The sequence below is a fragment of the Lepidochelys kempii genome, chromosome 11 (genome assembly GCF_965140285.1).
Source record: "Lepidochelys kempii isolate rLepKem1 chromosome 11, rLepKem1.hap1, whole genome shotgun sequence".
Classification (NCBI taxonomy): Eukaryota; Metazoa; Chordata; order Testudines; family Cheloniidae; genus Lepidochelys; species Lepidochelys kempii.
In genome coordinates, this window is record NC_136390.1 from 19919162 (window position 1) to 19945764 (window position 26603).

The 26603-nt window shown below is 40.3% G+C and overlaps 1 protein-coding gene across 2 annotated transcripts in view; it reads left to right on the plus strand.

The window, feature by feature from the left end:
- Positions 1-26603, plus strand: part of THSD7B (thrombospondin type 1 domain containing 7B) — a 518592-nt gene that overhangs the window by 473013 nt on the left and 18976 nt on the right. For both annotated transcript variants that reach the window (XM_073305365.2, XM_073305366.2), the window contains exons 18-21: positions 5053-5194; positions 6439-6554; positions 7149-7266; positions 25356-25501. In XM_073305365.2, coding sequence (XP_073161466.2) covers positions 5053-5194; positions 6439-6554; positions 7149-7266; positions 25356-25501 — 522 coding nt within the window. The remainder of the gene's footprint in view (positions 1-5052; positions 5195-6438; positions 6555-7148; positions 7267-25355; positions 25502-26603) is intronic.

Sequence of the window (26603 nt, forward strand, 5' to 3'; positions counted from 1 at the left end):
ACCTGACCAAGGGCTATTGCCGGATCCCCCTGGCCAAGGCCGACAAAGAGAAGATGGTCTTTGCAACTCCAGAGGGACTATATCAGTACACCGTCCTCCCCTTTGGGTTGCATGGGGTGCCCACTACTTTCCAAAGGCTCATGGACAAACTGTTGCGACCACATGGGAAGTACACGGCAGCCTATCTCGACGACGTTATCATATATAGCCCCAACTGGGAGACACACTTGGAGAAGGTGGAGGCAGTGCTGGATACCCTGAGGAAGGCGGGCTGATGGCAAACCCCTCCAAGTGTTCGCTCGGGCTAGCTGAAGCCAAATACCTCGGGTATATAGTGGGGAGGCTCGTGGGGAGGCCCCAACTCAACAAGTTAGAAGCTATACAGAAGTGGCTCCGACCACTCTGAAAAAAACATGTCAGGACATTCCTGGGACTAGTGGGGTACTATAGACGGTTCATTCCCCACTTTGCCACCAGGGCATGCCCATTAATGGACCTAATGAAAGCTTGGGGCCCAGACATAGTAAGATGGACGACCACGGCTGAAGATGCTTTTTCAGATTATGGACGGCCCTCTGCACTGACCCCATACTCATGGCCCCAGACTGGGGGAAGGAGTTTATCCTACAAACCGACGCCTCTGATGTAGGGTTGGGGGCGGTACTTCCACAAATGGTTGGGGATGATGAACACCCCATCCTCTTCCTCAGTAGGAAGCTCCTGCCTAGGGAACAGAAATACGTCATTGTCGAAAAAGAATGCCTGGCGGTAAAATGGGCCATAGAAAGCCTCCGCTACTATCTACTGGGACGGAGGTTTACCCTCGACACGGACCATGCCCCTTTGCAGTGGATGCACCAAAATAAAGACAAAAATGCCAGAGTGACGAGATGGTTCCTGTCACTTCAACCCTTCCACTTCAGGTCTGGAATCCAACATGGCAATGCAGATGGCCTGTCGAGAGTGCACTGTTTTCCGACCCAAGTAGCCCAACCCCGTAGTGTTGAGCGGGGGGGGGAGGGGATGGGATATGTGGTAAACCAGGACAAACAGCTACAAAAGAGGGGTGCACATTTTCAAAAATCCCAGGGGATTAAAAGGCTCCTCCCTATCCACTGAGGAGAGAGAACCAGGGGGCAATAGGGTTCAGCTGGAAAAGGGGTTGCTAGGGAACCAATTAGGTTCAGCTGACTCCAACTACTTGGGACCTTTTTAAGCCCTCCCCTGGGTGGTAGGAGGGAGACAGTGAGGGAGGGAGAGGAGCAGGGAAGCTGCCAGTAGGGCTGTTTGAAGCAAGACACCAGACCTTCCCAGTAGGGAGGCTGCACTCGCTCCCCAGAAGGGAAGGAAAACAAGCACAAGGGACTGACTGAGGAGAGGAGTAGCAGGACCCTGTGCCACCTATAAGGATTCGCCTTACCCCAAACGTGAGTCTCCAAGGCTAAAAAGGACTTAGCCTACTGAGGCGAACAAGGTATTTTGCCACAGTATACAATGTGCTGTGCTGAGTTATGTTAATCTCCTATAATCATGCACAACTGGACGATGCTATATCCCTGCGAAGAGTACATATTTTCTGCCTGCATATTATCCTGTTGAAGGAAACAGAAGCAGGTATTTCAGAGCCAGCACATATCTGCTTCTTTGAGCACAATTATTGATTTTTGTAAAGTAAAGTTATGCAGAAGAACACTAACTAGGAGTGTCTGCTGAAATACCTTCTTTGATTTTTATTGGCAAATCATTTAAGTTATTCTTTCCTGTGAGAACAAACAACCACATTCATTGCAAGAAAGGTAATAAACTACTGGTAGACACTTATCACGGGATTAGTTTTCAGATAATTAAGAATAATTGCTTATTTTAGATGAGTAGATGACTGTTTCCTGAATAACAATGTACATTTCAATAAGACTACCATGTAAAATTATTTGACAAGGTGATAATAACTATCAGAACATAACAGTATTCCCTGAACACTGGGCAAGCGCATTCAGCTGAGCCATCATTGGCTGTTTTCCAAGATAGGGACAGACTCTGCTCTCACTTAGACTGGTATAAATTGGGAGGAGCTCCACTGATGTCAGGGAAGATGTTTTAGATTTACAGCAGTCTAACTGAGGTGAGATTTTGTGCTGCAATGCAATGACATTGCTTTTTAATATTCATAATAAGGGCATTACTCATATTTTCTCCCACATTCAGTTCAGTATTCACAGGCAGCTGCAAAGCAATAAGGCTGTGGTTTTTAAACTGATATCAGCATGACTTATTGAAGAATGGTATTTGAAATTTCCAAGCATTTGTGAAAATAGAAGATTTCTTACATCTTGCTGTCCAGAGTTTCCTTGGTATCTTTATTGTTCTTCTTTTGAGCAGTCTTTAGAACTAACGACATATTATCGTGAATTAAGTATACTCATGAACAATTTTTCAACTGCTTCCACTGTATACATTTAATACAGGCTTTCAGCAGGTATTTATGTTGGTGGTTAAAGTGGGGAAACTGAGTCATAAATCCACCCAATTTAGGCTTAATCAGTTTCAAACAGAATTATTGTCACTTATAATGTCTGGACACATGTTTCTGTCTGATAATAATAACAGACAAGGTGGAATTGGTAGGGCCCAAGTTACCACATTCTGGGGCAGCGGGAAGTCCTTTCAACTTCCATGTTGATCGTTGCCTCTTCTGATCTATGTCATGGTCTTTCAGTTCCACCTTTCAGTTTCTGGTCCAGTGTTCTCCAGTTTGGGCCTTGTTCACTTGGATTTTTATACATTTCCACATTTCAGACTACTTAATCTTTATCCAATCAGTTTTTAGCATGTGACCCCTTTGGGTTTTATGGAACCTGTACATTAGGTATGCAAAACTTTGGTTTACATAATTTCTGCAGTTTTGTTGTTGTTTATGTAGGTTTTGTCATGAGTTTTCCCAGTAAAAGGTTTCTTGTTGTTATAGGTCTGTGTGTTTTCACCTCAAAACTTCCGGCACAACCTACTACTGTTGTTCTCTCAGCAGTAACCTAATTTTAAGCAGACCAGCCAGTGATTCTATGTCAAAGAAGTGGCAAAACCACACTTATGCCAGCAAAAGCTTGGTCGTAGTGTTACCTTATCTATACTCATTCCCTGTCCATAATTATAAATCATTAAAATATAACTAACCAAGCTCTTAACTTTACCATTTAGCAATCCTTCATTTTATATTTATGTTATAAGTCAGTATATGTTACCCCTTAGTCTGTTAGGGGTAGGGTGGAGGGTTGCAGAGCGCTCTATGATTATTGGGGCAAAGCATGCTATAATCCTTCAACATTTCTTTATCTTTTGCAAACATAGGTTTGTCGGCGAATTTTTATTACTCAGAGTCCAAAGCCTTACATTTGTATCTTGCCAAATCTTGTCAGTGTGTGTTTTCTCTTAAAAATTTTGAGGTGTTTGTGTTTTGGGGACTTGATGTTTGGTGCTTTCAGTGGTACCCCAACATTTAGTAGCATGCTTTATTGGTTCTCCTGTTTCTGTGTGTCCAGTCCTGCTCTAATTGACAATGGCAAAGCTTCTGTTCATAGGGTCTGTTTTATGGCCCAATCCTGCACTCATTCTTCCTGTGCGTAATTCTTACTTGTTTAAATAATCCCATTGTCTTTAGAGTAACTACTAGAGTAACTATGAGTAACCACTCATAAGAATGTATTATAGGCGAGGACACTTACAACTCTAACTCTGTGCAACCCTAATTAGCCTCTGCAAATCTCGCAGGCTCTTTAGTCATTGAAACTAGACCACTAAGATTGTTCCTTCTGGGTAGCATCACACAAGAGCTCAAGCAGCTGTACTGGGTTGGGGGAGTTTGTGACAATTTGGCTGATATTTGGGGAGGCACTAAATACGCTCAATGTATTTACACTGTTGACCTAAGAGGGACCAGACTTTTCCCCCACCTGATTGACATTCAGTTGGCCCACAAAGAAAAGTTAACAGATGCACAGGCAAAAGAAAACATCTCTCTGGCTGCCATTTTTTCAAAAACATGGAGGCTAACTGTACACACAATTCTGGGTGCACCCGACGTGTACAGTGAAACTGAAATTTGCAGATGCCAGGACTGGTTTGTATGCACAGATACACAGATTTGCATTTAAATTTGCATGTGCACACAGATACCTACATAATATAGCACATGCTTTTGAAAATGTGGCCCTATGTTGTCTACAATGTCAAACACAGTATGTGCTGAAAGTAATATAAAATAAATGAATGCTCTGCTGTAATTTCTTCTCTTCCTTTCTAGCAGAAAATATATGCTTTAAATCTTTACAATCTTTCTAACTTGCAACTTGGTAACAGCCATCCTATATTCCTTGATAATGTTTCATACAGTCCTGGTATTAAAGATTCCTATCAGATGATGCTATCTGTTTAAGTGGGGGTCTTTAAGTTACAAATAACGTGACTGGCAGATGGTTAATGATTTTTTGAGAGTCACGAGAAAGGAGTGTTTAAGCATTAATCATATGATGCAAGTGTCACTCAGTGAAGTCCTGTGTCTCAGACAGACATCTCTTCCATCTCTCTCAGATGCAAGGCACATTTTAGCTCAGCTATAACAACTAGGGAAACAAAAATTATTGTAGTAACTCATTTTTCTTTGTGTTTATTGCTACAGAATTCTGCTTGGGGATCTCATGGGGGTGAAGCAGAAAACTACTAAAATTATTTCTTGGCCATCTGCCTTAACCCATTACCCTGATTGGACTGATATGAAGAGATGGGATTGATATTTAGAAAAGTTATATATATTTCAATAATCTCACAGAGGAGCACAGTAGATGCCAAGGCTTAGGAGAACTGGGTTCAGAATTTGTTAACTGTTGATCCTGCCTTCAAAACAGGTCCAGCATTGAAGACTTTTAAAATGTCTTAAACAACACAAAGGTAAAAGTAATGGGGTCTGATGCCAGAATAGCAAATATATGTAACAGCTACAGCTGATACATATCTATAATATTTACTAAGATCTTTTGTCCTATTCAATGTTTTATCTAGGTATGTGACCCCAATATTATGCAAACACAGACTCGACATGTGTTAAGATCTCCTTTAAATACCAAGACTTGTCCTAAAGATTCACAAATGCAACCTTGTGTCCTCAATCAAAATTGCTTTCAATATCAGTACAATCTAACAGGTAAGCGGAACAGTAATTCACAAGAAAAATGCAAGGTGTCATATTTCTCAGTATACTCTTTGCTACAAAGTTAAGAATGTGACATGATAATTTTAAAGTATAATATTAAAGTGCAGTTCTACTTTTAAAAATAATTATGTATAAAAACACCTTATTACTTAGCAGACCTGCTCTTTGTTTGTATTTAGTTATGTCTCTTTACTGCAGTGATTAACATCCCAATCCTGCAGGTGCTTAACTTTAAATGTGTTAGTAGTTCCACTGAATTCATTAGAGCTAAGCGCATGTATAAAGCTGTGCATATTCGGATAAGATAAGATTTTATTACTTGTATTATCACTGCAAAAACATCATAAATAAGCAAGAATGAAATGGAGTCTATTCTTTTTTGTGCATTGTCAGTATTATTGAAGTCAGTCAGACCCAGATGACACCAAGAGTATACTTTGAAGACAATATAGGTGATACAGGTGTACTTGAGAGTCAAATTTGTTGTTCAGAATCTTAATTACAACTGATTATAGCTGTTTTGGAAACAAAATTGCAGACAAATGTTTTCCTCTCTTTAGCCAATTCAGCTAGTGCCGATACATGTGGACAGTACCCATCTTAACTTTCAGATCCTAGACTAAGTTTGTAGGTTTACCAGTTAGAAATGGTGACATTTCTTCATATCATCGAAATGCATTTGAACTGGAAGCCATTGAGCGACAGACATGAAACCTCATAATATCCTTTTTCGGAGGGTCACTTTACAGAGCAGGACCACACTTCGGATTGTTCATGATTTTCAAGGGTGTAACATTATTTTTTTCTTTCATCCTTATTTTTTTAAAAGCTCACTTTTGTGTGACTTCCTTTTTCACAAAATTTTGGAAGGATGCAATGACAATCAAGACTGACTGTAGGAGCTTAACACACAGTTGAAGACAGCTAAAAAAAGCAAGAGGTGGCCTTCTGCATGTGCCAACTGTTTTCAAACGATACACTGAATCAGTATTAAACAGTTTTTGACATACTCTGATGTGTTGCTTTTTTTTAAGGGACATTAGAGAGATGATAGTGAATTTCCCAATTCAGACTTGCTTATTTTCTTTAAGAATAACTTCCTTTTATCTGCCTTGTTCTTCACCTTCTAAAGTCCCACAGTTAAATGAAGATAACTAACTCACTTTGTAATTCAAGATAAAAATGAAGTACAATGATGGTTTGCTGTACTAAATGCAATTACACTATATCTTTAGATTGGAGTACATGTCAGCTAAGTGAAAATGCAACCTGTGGACAAGGGATTCGGAGACGTCTTTTGAGCTGTATGCGCAGTGATGGAAAATCAGTGAATATGAACTACTGTGAGCAGGTGAAGTTTATAAATACACTAAAGAAAGTCTTAAAGTCTAACATACAACTCAGTTCTTTTGGAAATTACGGTACTCTAACCTCTACACCAAGCTGTCACCTGGAGCTTTGAAGTTACCATTCACCTGGCATAGATAAGTTGCTATGATCAATATTGGATTTAGCTAGGGTCAGAAGTTTTCAGGAACCAAAATATAACAAGAGTACCAGAATAATAATGTGCACTGATTAGTCATCTAGCTTCTTCTTTCTACCCTAAAGGAGGATTTCAATGATGGAGTAATGTCTGTATGTGTGTAGAACTCAGTCCTACAGACCCTATTTACAAGCAGTCAATGAGTAAAGGATTATGTCCTTTTGAAGTCATGTGAATAATGATTTGCAGAATGGGGCCCAAAGTTTGCAAGGGTCTGGGGAGCCTTTGAGATGTAAAATGTCATAAAAATGAAAGCTATTATTACTGCTGAAAAATCTCCCTGTAAATGGTGACCTTGGGAGTATCACTTTAGTCACTATGAATTTTCAGTTTTCTAATTTTATGACCAGCAATAACAAAGTGACATTTTAGGTTGTTTTTTTATATATATATATACAGTTAAACTTGGAAAAACCTGAAAAATTGAGCATTCATTGCCTTGTGGAATGTGCTGTGAACTGTCAGCTTTCCAAATGGTCAACCTGGTCAGAATGTTCAAACACTTGCGGCATTGGAGGTAAGTTTGTTTCTAAGACTATTGTCACATTTTATCTGCAATCCTTGGAATATTTATGTTTGGTAAAGAACACAAATACATCCCCAATCCTGCAGATGTTAATGCAATCCATAGGACATGTAAAGACAGTAATATAAATAATAATAAAGAGCAACATAAATTTCTGTGCCACTTTTAAAAGCATGATAATCACTTAAACATCTAGTAAATCATTAGAAAATGAGATCTGCTGACATTTTTTCAGGTTTTTTAATAGATGTAAGGACTTTTCTTTGTTTTGTTACATTTGGTAAAAATCCATCCGACTGTTTTTGAATTACCCACCCATGAAAAATGCAATTTAGAAAACATACTTGTATACAAAGGATCATCTAACTAATTCATTCCAAAATCTGAAAATTCAGTCATAGTTGAAAATAAACTTTTACATAGAGTTATTGGTAGGATTTATGTTGTGGAAAAGGAAAGCTGGTGAGAGTTTTCAGGATATCTTTTTAATGTAGTTCCTCTCTTGTGCTTTATTGTATATTTCAGGATTCAAAATTTCAGCACAGCTAACCTTACTATGATTAAAATAATTATTTATCATCTTAAGAATTAAAAAAAAATGTAAATAGTACTTCACTGTTTGACACTGGTGAGTATTGCATCCAGCTTTGGTCCCCCCATGACAAAAGGGATGTGGATAAATTGGGGAGAGTCCAGCGGAGGGCAATGAAAATGATTAGGTGGCTGGGGCACATGACTTACGAGAAGAGACCGTGGGAACTGGGGTTATTTAGTCTGCAGAAGAGAAGAGTGAGGGGGGATTTGATAGCAGCCTTCAATTACCTGAAGCAGGGTTCCAAAAAAGATGGAGCTCAGCTGTTCAGTGGTGGCAGATGGAAGAACAAGAAGCAATGGTCTCACGTTGCAGTGGGGGAGGTCTAGGTTGGATATTAGGAAACACTATTTCACTAGAAGGGTGGTGAAGCACTGGAATGGATTACCTAGGGAGGTGGTGGAATCTCCATCCTTAGAGGCTTTTAAGGCCCAGCTTAACAAAGCCTTGGCTGGGATGATTTCGTTGGTGTTGGTCCTGCTTTGAGCAGGGGATTGGACTAGATGACCTCCTGAGGTCTCTTCCAACTCTAATATTCTAGGATTCTATGATACTTCCTTAGACCCCAGTTCTGTAGCTTAGTATGTGAGCACAGGTCCCTGTATCTGTGTAGAGCCCCAGTTACTTCAGGTATAGGTGTCCACCCACACAAAACAAGTTACAGGATTAGGGCCTTATCTAGTCTTGCATAGTTTTTCAAATCCTTGGAGAGGTCAGTTGAAGAGAAGTACTGTAGGTTTTATTTAAAATAGATCTGCAACATAATTTTCAAAGCTTCTGGTATGCGTTAATTTCTAATTGTCCATAGTCCAATTTATGTGAGGGCAAAGACAAAACAGATTGATAGCTTCTGTGGAGGGTTTTTTTTTAGCTGGATTGCAGAGATCAAAGCATGTAATAGAAATGATCAAAGATTAATATTTGGATTAATCATGTTCTTTGTCTATTGAGTTTTCATCAGTTCAGTAAAATAGTACTCCTGTAACACAAATGAACAATTCATATATATTATTTAACAACCAACATGCTAAGAATATTAATTCCAAGCTGTATTTAAAAAAAAAACTTTTTTGAGACTTAATTCTCATGTTATTAGATCAACTAAAGAAAGACAACAAAAATTATTAGAGGTATGGAACAGCTACCATATGAGAAGAGATTAAAAGGCTAGGACTTTTCAGCTTGGAAAAGAAGTGACTAAGGAGGGCTATAAAATCATGAATGTTGAGGAGAAAGCAAATAGGGAAGTGTTGTTTACCTCTTCATCTAATGCAAGAACCAGAGATCACCCAATGAAATTAATAGGCAGGCTGTATGTTTAAAACAAACATAAGTTAGTACTTCACATAATGCATAGTCATTCTGTGGAATTTGTTGCCAGGGGATGTTGTGAAGGCCAAAAGTATAACTGGATTAAAAAAAGAATTAGATATATTCATGGTAGATTGGTCCATCTAGGGCTATTAGCCAAGATGGCCAGGAATGCAACCCCATGATCTGGGTGTCCCTAAATGTCTGTCTGCCAGAAGCTGGAACTGGATGACAGGGGATGATCACTTGATAAATTGCCCTCTTCTGTTCATTCACTCTGAAGCATCTGGCACTGTCCACTGTCAAAAGATTGGAAACTGGACCATTGGTCTGACCCAGTATGTATATATACCAAGTATATCTTACATGCGTAAGATATTGTACATTCCAAGTCTCGTTAAGGTTAGTTGAGCCATACTGTCAAGTTTGTATAACTGAATTCAATATATCTCAGTATATGTTATGAGTCCCATTTTAATTCAAGAGGATACAAGTTTACTATAGCTACCAGACAGAGAAGTTCTCCTTCAAGTGGCTGTGCATATGTACATTCCTCTGCAGGTGTGTGTTCGCCCTGTGCGCTTGTCGGAGATTTTTGCCAGGAATGCCACTAGCCAGTGCACACATCTCTGCTCTCATGCTCTTGTGTGAGGGCATAAATGGGACGTGTCCACCAGCTCCTTCTCAGTTCCTTCTCACTACCCAGAATGATGATTTGAGCTCCCTGTAGCTTTGCTTTGGTGAGCCAGGTTAGACAGCATTTCTGAATATACTTAGTTGATGTTTAATAGTTTACTTAGGCAGCTGTAGTTTAGCAGTTTCCCTGAGAGATTTATTATGAAAAAATCCCTGGGGTTTAAACAATGTGCTACGTGCAGGACTGTTTTCATTGTCACAGACAGCACATCAGTTGTTTAAGTGAGGGATATGTGAGGGACAGATGTTCCATTTGTACCTCCTTCCTCACCAGGACTAAATAGCAGAGGGACAGTTGCCTGAAGATTCACCTCATGATGGAGGCAATGTGACCTGCATCTGAACCAGGCCCTGACTGAGATACAGAGAACTATGATTCATTCTGAAGTGCCCCTCCAGCTGCTTCTCACTTGAAGCACAAGCTGGGTGAAAAAAGTCATCTTATCCCTCAGACTCAAAGTGTTCTAGACATCCTGACCCTGGCAGAAACGCTAAGACTTGGTCTCCAAGTAAATCTTCTATGTCCTCTGGTACTGGTTCGAAGCCCCAAAAACCTAAGCACTCACCCACTCCATCTGAGGAGGCACCATGGACTCTGGCTCTCTTGGGGCCATTGAGACTGGTGCCTTTACCAGTGCCGGGTCCTTCTGCCTCTCGTCAGCCAATTCAGTCTGCATCAGCACTGTCAGCTCAGTACACTCACCTCCAGTGCCTCCAGCTCCACAGGCCTTCTTATCCATAGAAGAACTACTTTGTTTTTTCTTACCTAATTCTCCCCTTGATACAGCTGATTCTACTGCTTCCTCCATCGATGTGCCCAGCACCACGGTCACCGAGACTATCCTGTCACAGCCTGAGTCGTCAGCATACTCAGTGATCAGTCGGACACTGGCAGTGCACGCAGAGATCGTGTCTGCACTGCTGGCACTGACGATACACCTGGCGCCATTGCCACAGTCTGAGGTTTTACTGGTACCACCAGTACCATCAACTTCCAACCACCACAACAGATGTGTGGTTTTGAACATTGTCTCTCTCCAATGACTGGACCACCTAGAACCCTGACGACAATTGCATCCCCCTATTCTGAGGACATTCCCGTTTTCTCTTCAGACTCTGAAAAGGAGGAAACTATTTCTCCATCCAGGTGTTTCAGATCTTCTTTCAGGTCTTCAGGCACCTGTCTTAAAGTGCATTGAGTTCCTTACAGGAACTCTCCAACATGGTGTCCTCCGCTGTGGATGGCTCTGTCTATGCCATTTCCTCTATGGGATGCCTGTGAGAGACTCTAGTCCTTCATCTCACACATTTTCTAGAAGGAAATCTCCTGCTTGTGTAGTGCAGGACTCATCTGCTCAGAAATCCTGCTAACATTCTTCAATGTCCTGTACTGGATCCCATGAAGGAGGGAGAATTATTGGAGGGGTCACTTAATGTTGCTTCTCAAATATCTTCATCTCCACCAGATGAAGGAGTTAGCCCATAGTCGACATCTCCTCCCCCAAAGGACTTTAAGTCTTTTTTCAAGACCTTATGAGAAGGATGGCTACTTCTCTAGGAGTCCAAGCAGAAATTTTGCAAGAGAACTCGCAAGCTTTCCTGGACATTTTACAGACTACTGTTTCAGGAAGTGTTGCCATTCCTATCAATAAAGCACTTCTAGATCCAGTGATGATTTTACAGTAGACTCCAGCCTCTATACCTCTTATGGTGAAGAAGGTGGATAGATGTTACCAAATCCCTCCACAAGACTTTGGTCATTTCTTTATCCACCCACTTCCTGATTCCCTAGCGGTCGCAATCACTAATGAGCAGTCCTGACAGTCTCAATCTAAGGCCACCCCTGGGATGTAAAGCTTATTCCACTGCCATATTTCAAATGAGAATCATCAATTTTCCCTAAATATAATTTTCTTAATTATTCAGCCATCTCAAAGTTTGCTGATAAGTTGCTGAAGAATATAGGGAACAGTTTCTAGCTTTAGTTTCTGAGGATCATCTTATCCTTATATATCTCTTCAGGCAGCAATACATGCCACTGACACTGACTCACATTCTGTCACCACTGCTGTGTCCATGAGATGTTCATCCTGTCTCCAGGCTTCCAGCATTCCAAAAGAGCTGCAGAATACAATTGATGATTTACCCTTTGAAGGCTCTAAGTGTTCTCCGCCAGGACAGATGACATGTGAAGGACTCTTGTGCAACACTTCGCTTCTTGAGAGCTATGTTCCTGCTACTAAAAGAAAACTATTTAAATCACACCTCTACTTGAGACCATTGTTCCATCAGAGAACCTAAGGCCACGTCTACACTACCCGCCGGATCGGCGGGTAGTAATCGATGTATCGGGGATCGATTCATCGCGTCTAGTGTAGATGCGATAAATCGATCCCTGATCGCTCTGCCGTCGACTCCAGAACTCCACCACGGCGAGAGGAGGAAGCAGTCGACGGTGGAGTGGCAGCTGTTGATCCCGCGCTGCAAGGACGCGAAGTAAGTGATTCTAAGTCGATCTAGGATACGTCTACTTCAGGTACGCTATTCTCGTAGCTGAAGTTGCGTATCTTAGATCGATTCCCCACCCTCCCCAGTGTAGACCAGGCCTAAGAGAAGATCAAGAAGTTCTCAATGTCACCAGCCATCTTCCACTGAGGTGGGCCCTTCCCACAAGACAAGTGATATCTCAAAGTCATTTTGACTGTACAATTGAGGATGGCACACCGATGTATCTCCTGCCTTTTGATTACACCTGTCCCTTTTTTAATGTGCTTTGCAGAACATCAGGCTAGGCAAATGGATACTTAGTACAGAAAAGGAGGGATATGTAATCCAGTTCGTCTCACTCCCTTTTCCCAACTCACCTTCCCCATCGCTTTTCTGGACTCTTCTCACAAGAAGCTCTTGTTATTTCAAGAGCTATGGTCTCTTCTAGACTTGGGAACAATAGAGGAAGTTCCTTATCAACACAGAAGGAAAGGATTTTATTACCGGTACTTCCTGGTCCCAAAGAAATCTGGTGGCTTCTGCCCCATCATAGATGTAAGAAAGCTGAACAAATTCATCAAGAAAATCAAGTTCAAGTCACTTCCACATGGCAATACCTCCTTCCCCCAGGAAGTACCATCAATTTGTGGTAGACACCAACCACTGCCAGTACACAGTGCTTCCTTTCGGCTTGTTTTGAGCCCCAAGAGTTTTCACCAAGTACATGACAGCAGGTTTTTGGGATTCAAATATTTGTGGACAATTGGCCAGTTCAAGCAGTATTAAGCAATCATGTCCAGAACAGTGTCCTAGTAATCAGGCTGATGTTCTTCCTTCTTGGCCTGAAAATAAAATTGGACAAATCACAGTTACAATCAACTCAGGGCATAATTTTTATAGGAGCAGATTTCTACACTGGAACAGCCACAGCTTATCTTCCACAGGAACAGTTCCAATCTATAACCTTCCTTTCAGAAAGCTATCCAACAATTATCATATGAGCCTGCATTCAGCTTCTCAGACACATGGCCTTGTGCATGTATGTAACACTACATGCCAGACTTCACTTCTGCTGTCTGCAGGCTTGGCTTCATTTGGTATATCAACATTGTAGGCATCCTCTGGACATGTGGATTTGTGTACCTGCATGGGTGCTTCAGTCTCTGATTGGTAAATGTACACAAGGGAATTGTGTTTGTGTCCCCAGAACCATCAGTGGCTCTGGCTAGAGATACATCTACAAAAAGGCTGGGGGTCCATCTCAGTCAATTTCAGGCTCAAGATATTGGCCATCTCAGGAAATTTTCCCCCATATAACCATACTGGAGTTTAGGGCCATATGTCATACCTGAAAAATATTTATGCCCACCATCAAGAATCAGATGATTCAAGTTCTCATGGACAATACAGGGAGGGGCAAGGTCATCTAAACAAATGAACAAGCAGGGAGGGGCAAGGTCATCTAAATTGTGCCAGAAGGCTAGTCTCCTGTAGCATCTGTGTGTTTGTCACAAAGTGTCCCTGAAGGCCTTCCATCTTCCAGAAGTGAGGAGCACTCCAGCAGATTCCCTCAGCAGGGTTTTCATAGACCAACATGATTAGTCAGTTAGGCCGGATGTTCTCCTCCAGGTTTTCCACCATTAGGGGTACCCAACAATAGATATGTTTGCAACAAACCTCAACAGCAAATATGAGATTTGCTCGAGGGCGGATTGCAGCCTGGGTTACATCACAGGTGCTTTTCTACTTCCCTGGTTCAGTCAGCTTTTATATACATTCTTTCCAATTCCTCTCATTCCGAGGGTCCTCAGGAAGCTGAAACAAAACAAAACATCACTAATCCTCATTGCACAGGCATGGTCCAGGCAGTATTAGTTCACTTCTATTTCTGCATTACATCTGCCAGTAGATAGTTTTGCCATATTTTCTCATCCTCCTGTTTCTTAAGTTTTTAAAGGGCCTGGTCAATGTTTACCCTTCTGTGTCTGATCTGGTACCTGTATGGGATTTGAATCTAGTTCTCTTCAAACTAATAGGAACTTAATTTGAACCACAACTGCATTTTCTTTATTGGCAAGGCAGACAGTACTTTTGGTGGAAAGCACTTCTGGTGGAGGATTTCAGAGCTTGAAGCTGCTTTTGCTGACCCTCCTTTTACTGTTTTTTTTAATAAGGACAATGTTGCCCTTAGGCCACATCCTATGTTTATGCCCAAAGTAGTGTCAGCTTTCCACCTAAATTAAACAATTAATCTTCACTTGTCTTTCCTAAAACCTGATTCATCTAAGGCTGTGGAGCTCTTCATACCTTGGATGTTCATTCAGCTGTGGCTTTTCTTCGACTGTAGTAGATCCTTTGGGACTACAAAATGGCTCTTTGTAATCTATACAGCAAGAATTAAGGGTCAATCAGTGTCATCTCAGCAAATCTCATATTGGGTCCCTGACTGTATCAAGCTCTGGTATGACCTTGCTAATATCTCTCCTCCATCAAGAGTAATTCCTTATTCCACCAGAGCTCAGTTCATTACATCAGGATTCTTCAGGAAAGTCCCAGTTGCTGATATGTGCAAGTTGGCAACTTGGTCATCTGCATATACTTTTCTCTACTCATTATGGCTCTGGGCATGCACACACCTATAGTAGAATGTACATGTGCACAACACCTCTCGAAGAACAACAGTTACTGCACGGTAAGTAACCATTGTTTTACTTCTTTAGCTCAAGCTGTAGAGGATCATGGTTTTAGAACTGGAGATCCTGGATGCAGTCCCCAGTGAGAACCCATGATAGCTGTCCTTACATTTACAGCCATCAGGGATTTAGGATCATATAAGGGGCTTATCCTTCAATTTTATAACAGGGCTCTGTGCAACTGCTAAATCTGATCCTAAAAGTAGGAATGCTGCATGCATTGGTTAAAGTGTTCCGCTTACAGCAGGAGTCTCAAACTAATTCTGAAGAGTAGGCCAAATTACACTGATAAATATGTTGTCCGGGCTGGGTCTAAAACTTGGGCTGTATAGTCTCCTTGAACCACAGCAGCTCTCCCATGGATACCAGGAGGAGGCTTGCAAAGATCCAGGGTAGAATTATTATATAGTAACTCAACTTTTAAGCCCCAGTCCTGCACAAAATTCCACTAGAGGAGACCCCTGTGGAGTACAGTCTCCACTGCAGCCATCCTCTTTCCTGTCCTTGGCCCCACTCCAGTTACAGAAAATCGGGGCAGGTAGACATTAGCCTGTTTTGCCCTCTGAGAACTGAAGAACCTCTTCAAAGGGCTGTGGTTACAGAAATGTGCTGGGCAAAGGTTTATCAAAATGAAATTCAGTCTGAGATCTTGATTAAAAACTAAGACCATCCTATCGTATGTAAATTGGTATATTGCTGAAGGTCAGCTGTGATACAGATGCTGTGCTTATCTAATTCTGCCTGTATATGCCTCCAGCAGCGTAATTTGAGGCGTCTCAATTTTAGTTACTTTGTCCTGTATTATAATAATGATCATTATATAGCTTCATAATTGTTCATTTCATTTTTCGGACAAATAAAATGGCATGTCCCTATTCCGAGCATCTTACAGTGTAAGATGATCTTGTTCCTTTGAAAATAATGGAAGTTTTGCATTGACTTTAGTGGGAACAGGACTGAGCCATAAATTAGACTTAAAACAGCAAAGGATAACAATAAACAAAGGAAACTATTGTTGCCATTGTCCTGAGTCTCATTTGCCAAATAATAAGTTGCACACTCCTCAAAAATAATCAATGGCAGATAAACCACATATACTGCTGCTAGAACTGCTCTCTCACTCCTATTTAGTATCTGAGAGTCAAAACAAGAATCTGTTTCTCTGACTTAGCTCAGAGTTAGTGAAGTGCCTGCTCAGGAAACATAAGTTACTGTAAAAGGGAAAAACAGAAATACTGTTGATGAGATCAACGTTTACTGTTGATGGATTTATGGTTTAATGTCACTTAACTCAATAACATCGCTAACACTTTTATTCTGCCCATCTCTTACAGTAAATTATTCTGCTGTGATATATTTTAATGGACTGTAGGAGTGCCCTATTGGATTCTGTTCAGGTTTGATGTTATGAAACAATACACAGCTACACCAAATCATATTTTTAATGTATGTGGCATGTGTGTTGCTTCGAGTGTGGCTGTGGTGTACAGCAGCAAAAGGGGAGCATATTGATTTTTATAACTGATGATCAATGGAGTGTATCTCTCTTTCCTGCCTTGGCCAAGCCTAGTAAGGCATAGAAATAAATTATATTTGCCTGTCACAGCTATAGCTTTCAGCAGTTTCTGTTATGGATGCTGTTTAGCGCTGTAGGCTGACTTTGTTTTATATGCTGAAAGTCCTCATACTTACTGCAGAACTGAGGTACAAAGATTTATAATACTATAGCTAATGGATAGTGCTCTGAGGTCCTGACCCAAAGGCCTACCAAAGGTATTGGAAAGACACTTCTTAAGGGAAAACTCCAGCAAATACATATTCTCTTTGGTAAGGAAATGAATATCTGATGAACCCTTTGTGGTTTTGCCTCAAACCTTTCATAAGGTTGCAAAAGGATTGTTTTCTTACCAGGTCAGAAAACTAACCAAGACCTGGACTGATAGAAGTGCTGAAAAAGAAGACACTAAAACCAACCTTTTCTGACATGAGGTCATGGGGACTTAGCTGTTTGTTTAAACAATGCTATTTAAACTGCAGGTCATGCTGGGTCATTGGAAGTGCAAATGCTTTTTAAGTGGACCAAGGCTGTATGGGTTTATTCTTCTTCCCTTCTCTCTTGCTTAGCCTGGTCTCCCTAATCCTATTTCAGCCAGATTAATTGACGTGAAGCGTGAAGCCATCCTCTCACTGCTCTGCTCTGCTCTACTTGCTTGATAAGGAATACAAAAGTCGACAATAGCTCAAGGCCTCAGTAAACAGATATCAACATTTCTGGCAAGGTGGTCTAGAATTAACTTTGGCAGATATTTTAGGCATCTTGGTTTCCACCGATGTCATATTTTGCTCTGTGGGGTTGGAAGGCGAGGAAAGGGAGGAGACTCTTTGATTGTAAAAGTATTCTCCTGTGGTGAAAAAATAAAGTCATAGTTCCAAAAGAAAATTTGCAGTAATAAGCAACAATAAGCCCAGCAATCTTCTCTTACAGAACTTTTGACAGGTTTGAGGGAAGTGAAGAGGCACTTCACACTTTCAGTGTTCAGCAGCCTTTATCTCTGCATTTTCAGATCATTTAATAGGATATAGAAGATGAAAGAGAAATTCAGTTTGTTCACAGAGATACAAGAACCAATAGAGATTTTAAACTGCCACTTCCAGTCCAGAGATTGTACAGGGAGAAAGTTCATTTCAAACCTATGAAGATAACAGTCTCTATCAATGAGATATCTACAAAGTAAATAACTTTTTGAAAGTTTCTTCCACTTGAGTTGCTGCTGACCACCTGACTAGTGTATGTAGACAGAGAGAGAATCAGAGCTTTAAGGAATCCACTTCAGTGCATACTCCCAGGGGAAAATGCCCTTTTAGCACTGAGCTACTCCTTTTATTTTGCAATGATTTATTTACAGCATCATGAGAAAGGAGATAGCAACTATGGATCAAGTTCAGGTGATCCTGTGATTTTGTAGTTTATTGGTGAGCTAAATGTCTTGCATAAAATATTTCATGTCACGCAACGACTAGGCTATCTGACATTTTTGTTCTTAAAAATGAAAGTTTTCAATTGCCAGTCAATTTTAATTTTGCCCAAAAAAATGCCAATCTCAGCACAGAAAAAAGCAAATTACACCAAATTGTACACAGTGCAAGGAGCCGAGGTAACAAAATGGAGGAACTAGAGCTACTGGTGCAAGAAGTGAAACCAGATATTATAGGGGTAACAGAAACATGGGGGAATAGTCGTCATGACTGGGCTGCAGGTATTGAAGGGTCTGTGCTGTTTAGGAAAGACCGAAATAAAGGCAAAGGTGGTGGAGTCACATTTTATATCAATGATGAGGTAGAATGTAAAGAAATTAGAAGCGATGGAATGGATAAGACAGAGTCCATCTGGGCAAAAATCACACTGGGGAAGAAAACTACTAGAGCCTCCCCTGGGATAGTGCTTGGGGTGTGCGATAGACCGCCGGGATCTAATTTAGATATGGATAGAGCCCTCTTTAATGTTTTTAATGAAGTAAATACTAATGGAAACTGCGTTATCATGGGAGACTTTAACTTCCCAGATATAGACTGGAGGACAAGTGCTAGTAATAATAATAGGGCTCAGATTTTCCTAGATGCGATAGCTGATGGATTCCTTCATCAAGTAGTTGCTGAACTGACTAGAGGGGATGCCATTTTAGATTTGGTTTTGGTGAGTAATGAGGACCTCATAGAAGAAATGGTTGTAGGGGACAACCTTGGTTCAAGTGATCATGAGCTAATTCAGTTCAAACTGAACATAAGGATAAACAAAAATAAATCTGCAACTAGAGTTTTTTATTTCAAAAGGGCTGACTTTCAAAAATTAAGAAAATTATCATAGAATAGAATAGAAGGGTCAGAAGGGACCTCAGGAGGTGATCTAGTCCAACCCCCTGCTCAAAGCAGGACCAATCCCCAATTTTTGCCCCAGATCCCTAAATGGCCCCCCTCAAGGATTGAACTCACAACCCTGGGTTTAGCAGGCCGATGCTCAAACCACTGAGTTATCCCTCCCCCCTATGGTTAGGGAAGTGGATTGGACTGAAGAATTTATGGATCTAAAGGCAGAGGAGGCCTGGGATTACTTTAGGTCAAAGCTGCAGAAGCTATCGGAAGCCTGCATCCCAAGAAAGGGGAAAAAATTCATAGGCAGGAGTTGTGGACCAAGCTGGATGAGCAAGCATCTCAAAGAGGTGATTAAGAAAAAGCAGAAAGTATACAGGGAGTGGAAGATGGGAGGGATCAGCAAGGAAAGCTACCTTATTGAGGTCAGAACATGTAGGGATAAAATGAGAAAGGCTAAAAGTCAAGTAGAGTTGGACCTTGCAAAGGGAATTAAAACCAATAGTAAAAGCTTCTATAGCCATATAAATAAGAAGAAAATAAAGAAAGAAGAAGTGGGACTGCTAAACACTGAGGATGGAGTGGAGGTTAAGGATAACCTAGGCATGGCCCAATATCTAAACAAATACTTTGCCGCAGTCTTTAATGAGGCTAATGAGGAGCTTAGGGATAATGGTAGGATGACAAATGGGAATGAGGATATGGAGGTAGATATTACCACATCCGAGGTAGAAGCCAAACTCGAACATCTTAATGGCACTAAATCGGCGGGCCCAGATAATCTTCATCTAAGAATATTAAAGGAACTGGCACATGAAATTGCAAGCCCATTAGCAAGAATTTTTAATTAATCTGTAAACTCAGGGGTTGTACCGTATGACTGGAGATTTGCTAACATAGTTCCTATTTTTAAGAATGGGGAAAAAAGTGATCTGGGTAACTACAGGCCTGTTAGTTTGACATCTGTAGTATGCAAGGTCTTGGAAAAAATTTTGAAGGAGAAAGTAGTTAAGGACATTGAGGTCAATGGTAAATGCGACAAAATACAACATGGTTTTACAAAAGGTAGATCATGCCAAACCAACCTGAATTTCTTCTTTGAGAAAGTAACAGATTTTTTAGACAAAGGAAACACAGTGGATCTAATTTACCTAGATTCCAGTAAGGTGTTTGATACGGTGCCACATGGGGAATTATTAGTTAAATTGGAAAAGATGGGGATCAATATGAAAATTAAAAGGTGGATAAGGAATTGGTTGAAGGGGAGACTACAGTGGGTCATACTGAAACGGTGAACTGTCAGGCTGGAGGGAGGTTACCAGTGGAGTTCTTCAGGGATCGGTTTTGGGACCAATCTTATTTAATCTTTTTATTACTGACCTCGGCACAAAAAGTGGAAGTGTGCTAATAAAGTTTGCGGATGATACAAAGCTGGGAGGTATTGCCAATTTAGAGACGGACTGGGGTATCATACAGAAGGATCTAGATGACCTTGTAAACTGGAGTGATAGTACTAGGATGAAATTTAATAGTGAGAAGTGTAAGGTCATGCATTTAGGGATTAATAACAAGAATTTTAGTTATAAGCTGGGGATGCATCAATTAGAAGTAATGGAGGAGGAGGAGGAGGACCTTGGAGTATTGGTTGATCACAGGATGACTATGAGCCGCCAATGTGATATGGCCATGAAAAAAGCTAATGCGGTCTTGGGATGCATCAGGCGAGGTATTTCCAGTAGGGATAAGGAAGTGTTAGTACCGTTATACGAGGCACTGGTGAAACCTCATCTTGAATACTGTGTGCAGTTCTGGTCTCCCATGTTTAAGAAGGATGAATTCAAACTGGAACACGTATAGAGAAGGGCTACTAGGATGATCCGAGGAATGGAAAACCTGTCTTATAAAAGGAGACTCAAGGAGTTTGGCTTGTTTAGCCTAACCAAAAGAAGGTTGAGGGGAGATATTATTGCTCTCTATAAATATATCAGAGGGATAAATACTGGAGAGGGAGAGGAATTATTTAAGCTCAGTACCAATGTGGACACAAGAACAAATGGATATAAACTGGCAATCAGGAAGTTTAGACTTGAAATTAGATGAAGGTTTCTAACCATCAGAGAAGTGAAGTTCTGGAATAGCCTTCCAAGGGAAGCAGTGGGGGCAAAAGACCTATCTGGCTTCAAGATTAAACTCGATAAGTTTATGAAGGAGATGGTATGATGGGATAACATGATATTGGCAATTAATTGATCTTTAACTATTTGTGGTAAATAGGCCCAATGGCCTGTGATGGGATGGTAAATGGGGTGGGATCTGAGTTACTACAGAGAATTCTTTCCTGGGTGCCTGGCTGGTGAATCTTGCCCATATGTTCAGGGTTCAGCTGATCACCATATTTGGGGTCGGGAAGGAATTTTCCTCTAGGGCAGATTGGTAGAGGCCTTGGGGGTTTTTCGCCTTCCACTGCAGCGTGGCGCACGGTTCACTTGCTGGAGGATTCTCTGCACCTTGAAGTCTTTAAACCATGATCTGAAGACTTCAGTAGCTCAGACATAGGTGAGAGGTTTATTGCAGGAGTGGGTGGGTGAGATTGTGTTGCCTGCGTTGTGCAGGAGGTCAGACTAGATGATCATAATGGTCCCTTCTGACCTTAATATCTATCAATCTATGAATTACTTCATTAATGTCCGTACCGTTACAAGTACTTTTCAGGGGTTTAAAGGTTTTTAATCATTAAAATTTTGTTAGCTAAAGGATCACTTTGTCTTTAGACACTTGAATTTATGTTCAGTTCCAAGAGAATTAGTGGCAACTCTCTTTCCTGATACTTTCAAAACTAGAGAGGACAAAGGAAATGTACTGGTGGGAATAATCCTGCCAGGACCCCAAACCACCTGCAGACCCTTGCTTCAACCCACTGAAATTGTGAGTTGCTTTTTAACCACAAGGACTTATGGGGTTGGGTCACTGCACAAAATATGATTCTGTGATAGCTGAATACACTGATGTTGGCGAAAGCTTTTTGAGGAATTCTGTTACAAACCCCTAATTCCAGGGGATAACAACTCAGCCAAAAATAGTCTTAAAGTGGGTTTAAAAATGGCATACAAGGGCTCAGACCAGGAGAACGGCACTGTGATCATACAGACAGTCATTTTGCAAGGTTGCCAATTGGCAGCTCTTAAAGCTGTTTGCTTTTCGCCAGCAAAATAAAGCATAATCTTTTAGGTATCACACTCACTCGACATTTATTACTTCAGTTCTTAGCAATGGTTGACTTCTTTTTGTATTTTTAAGCATGGCTGTAAGACAAACAGTTAAAAATTAGCCGCTCTGTATACATAATAACTACAACAAGGAGTCAGCTCCATTTCCCAGCTTCCACAGATTTCAGGAGCATTTGCTTCGTGCATTTGTGTTGGCCCATCATCGTTTCAGAGCACATCTACAGTACTGCGATCCTAATGGGCGAACCTTACCCTAAGTGTTTCCTTCACTTGCAGTGTTAGCATTGGACATGCCTTGCTTATGTCCATTTCAGGTGTTCATAATCTATCACTTAAGGAGACCCTTTTTTACTTTTCTCAGATTCAGTTCCTTCAAAACTAAGGCAGAAATTCTGTCCATAATATGATTTTAAATGTCACTTGGTTGCACAGCATGTGGCTTTTTCCTCCTCTTTAATTGTAACCAGGGTTCTACTTGGAACATTTTGTGAGGGAACCGTTTTCTGTGAGTCTGACTTTTGTATGGAAAGGAAAGGAGTAAGAAATGGGATTGCTGTTATTTTAATGAATGGTATTCAGTTCTATTATTTCTGAAATGGTAACCTAATTTTTCTTTTCCATTCAGTGGGTTAGGGAGTTTTCATTGAAAATAAATAGGATCTTGATCAACATCGTAAAAGTGGTTATGGACAGTAATGGCTATTAAAGTGCTTGCAATTTTCCAGCAAGTTGCATGTAATTTGGTCATAAAAATCAAATTTCCTTTGTTAAAAATGCAATGAAACGATATTGGAATGTTTAATGTTAAAAATGATGCTGCCTTCTGAGTTGTGTAGCTTGTAATATTTAATAATTCATCAGGATTTAGTCATGTATTGCATTAAATGGTTCACATGCACAAGGAATATATTTGGAAAACATATGAAAATTATGTTTTAAAGTAATATGATTGACTTAACCATAGCACTGAATATTTACTAAACATATTCAGGGTCAACTTGATAAGTGTTTTCTCCAAATATTTTGCCAAGATAGTTATACAAAAAAACTTATTGGTGCAAAATGAGCTAATAATAATGATAAACCTATATAAACATTCATTATATGTTCTACCTTATTTTTATTGATTAACTCAATAAAGAGGCACATCATAGCAGCAGTGTATGTTAGTTTGTCAGCAGTGTCACTAAGCCCTCATAGAAAGAGATGGAACTGTCAGATGGCTTTAATTAAAGAAAAATCAAAATACTTTCCACTACACTTCTATAAGCAGTTGTAAAGTCACAAGGAGTAGATGATGGGCTTCTGTCCATTAATATATATATATATATATATATATATATATATATATATATATATATATATATATATATATATCTGTATCGAACAACATTAAAAAACAAACACAGAAGAGAATAACCCATTGCTATAACAGAACTTATATTATCAAGAATTAAACTTTGTATTAAAATACAGTAGAACTTCAGAGTTATGAACACCTTGGGAATGGAGGCTGTTTGTAACTCTGAAATGTTTGTAACTCTGAACAAAATGTTATAGCTGTTCTTTCAAAAGTTTACAACTGAACCTTGTCTTAATACGGCTTTGAAACTTTACTATGCAGAAGAAAAATGCCGATTTCTCTTTATTTTTTAGTAGTGTACATTTAACACAGTACTGTACTCTATTTGCCTTTTATTTTATTTTATTTTATTTTATTTTATTTTTTTTTGGTCTCTACCTGATTGTGTACCTCTGGTTCCAAATGAGGTTTGTGTGGTTGACTGGCCAGTTCATAACTCTGGTGTTCGTAACTCTGAGGTTCTACTGTACACCAGAGATCTCAGTCCTGCATGAGGCTCTGTTAAGGTGAATCCCTGCACATGTACAGAGTCCCTTTGACTTCAGGAAACTAGCAGGTCCTGTTGCAGGATCACGACCTTAAGCTGAGCTGATGCTTCAGTTTGATTGGCCTTCACAGGCACAGAAGAAAGAATGATTCTAAGGAAGGAAGGATGTGGAAAAGAGGAAATGACTGTGGCTTAGAGAAGGAGAAAGGGGTGAAGGAGAAAAGAGGAATAGACTTACAGAGGAGAGAGAGAGAGAGAGGTACTGGGTAAGAAGAGAGAGAGAATGACACTGGAGAGAAGAGAAATCAATTGAGAGGATAAAGAGGTTTGGGAAGAAAATATCAGGGAGAGAGAAGGAAAGAGACTGAAAGAGAAGGAGGGAAAGAACACTGGGACAGAGTAGGGGGGAGAGAAAGAGAAGAAATACTAACTGACAAGCTGCTCTGTCGTCTGGCTGACAGCCACAAAGAAATCACAGGTTGATCTCCTGTAACAATAATAATACCTAGCTTTCATGTAACATGTTTCATCACAGAATATCTGGGTCAGAAGGGATCTCAGGAGGTCATCTAGTCCTACCCCCTGCTCAAAGCAGGACCAACCCCCAATTTTTGCCCCAGATCCCTAAATGGGCCCCTCAAGGATTGAACTCACAACCTTGGGTTTAGCAGGCCAATGCTCAAACCACTGAGCTATCCCACCCCCCAATAGTCAATAGAATTCCCACCCCCCAATAGTCAATAGAATTCCCACCCCCCAATAGTCAATAGACTCAATAGATTCATAGTGCTTTACAGAGGACGTCAGCATCATTATTCCTGTTTTACAGTTGGGGAAAGTGAGGCACAGAGACTTGTGTGAGGTCAATGGCAGAGCCAGGGATAGAACCCAGGTCTTCTGAGTCCCAGTTCAGTTCTCTTTCTGCTAGGCCCCACTGCCTCACGTTCAGCCACTGTTGCATTGGCATATGGTGATATTGCATTTTGGTGCAGTGTTCTCACCCATAGATACAATATTATCATGTTGTGAGTTCATTCCCTATCTTTCCTAACACTCCCATACTGCTGTAAAATGTCTCTCTTCTGCGATAGTGATCAGGTAGTCTGGCAGAATTAATGGAATAGCAGTCAAACACAAGTACCCTGCAGGAATTACATGAAAGGAACTACCAGAGTTTGCTAAGCTCTCCCCTTTTTATTATGTTACTCAAAGTATTTCCACTACCAGGCATTGTAGTCTGCTTCATTATTCGCCACTCACTGGAACACTACTATAATATTGGGAACTTTTCCATTTACAGTAAATTCTCAGTTTCTAGTACAAATCCTGTGTACTGGTATCTTTTCTATTTGTTTAGGCCAGATGATACGTACTCGGTCCATAATTATGCAGGCACAAGGAGAAGGAAGGCTATGCCCTACACAGCTCACCCAGTACAGAAACTGTCCTGTAAAGCCATGCTACACTTGGATTCTTGGGACGTGGTCACCATGCAAAGTAGAGGTATGTCTTGTTGTTGTTCGTATGAGGCACTTCTCAGGTGATGCTCGTAGAAGTGCATTTCATCAACAACAAATGGCACAATTAAGTTACAGAATTAATTTATACAGCTTTTCAGAGATCTAAAGTATTTTTGCTGCCATTAAGACCTTGCTAACATCCACTTTAAAACAAAGTGAGTTCATCATGAGTAGAACCATTGTGATCATCTAGTATGACCTGCTGTATAACACAGACCATAGAACTTCCCCAAAATAGCTCCTTGAACATATGTTTTAGAAAAACATCCAATCTTGTTTTAAAAATTGCCAATGATGGAGAATCTATTTCCTTGGTAAATTTTTCCAATGGCTAATTACTCTCACTGTTACAGACTTTCACCTTATTTCCAGTCTGAATTTATCTAGCTTCATCTTCCAATCATTGGACCATGTTATACCTTTCTCTGCTAGATTGGAAGAGCCCATTATCAAATATGTGTTCCCCACGTAGGTACTTACAGGTTGTAATGAAGTCACACCTTTAGAAACTAATTGTAACAGTGTAACAGGTCATAGTTGTGTACACATATATCAGCACTGAAGTGAGTTCCACCAACTCTTCCTAGAGTGCAGCTCTGGCAAACCGTTATTTAATTACTTACAGCAATGCTAGCAAGAAAATGTATGTAGCAGATTTTGGAAGTGTTTTATTTTGGAAGTAGTAATAACACTGACCCCGAGAATAACTGATGTCCCTAGACATCTAAAATGTCTTAAACACTTCAATTTAAAGTTATTCTTTGGCTTGTTGATTACTATATTCTTCTTAGTGACGTTATCAAAATGGCCTGAAAATGTAAAAGACTCTTAAATTGCAATGCATAGCACACATACCCCCTTTGCTTCGTTAGCAATGGGAATCTGCATTTTCTTACATCTTCATGTGGCTTTGTGCTTGCACTGATTTATCTTACACTTTTCCCCCCTCTCCTTAGTAATCTGGTCGATCATGGTTCATATGTTAAAGCATATTAGTTAGTCACGAACTCAAGTTCATTTAAATTGTTGGTGAATTTAGAAGTTACTCCTACAGGATGAAATTTGCTTCACCTCCATTAACCCAT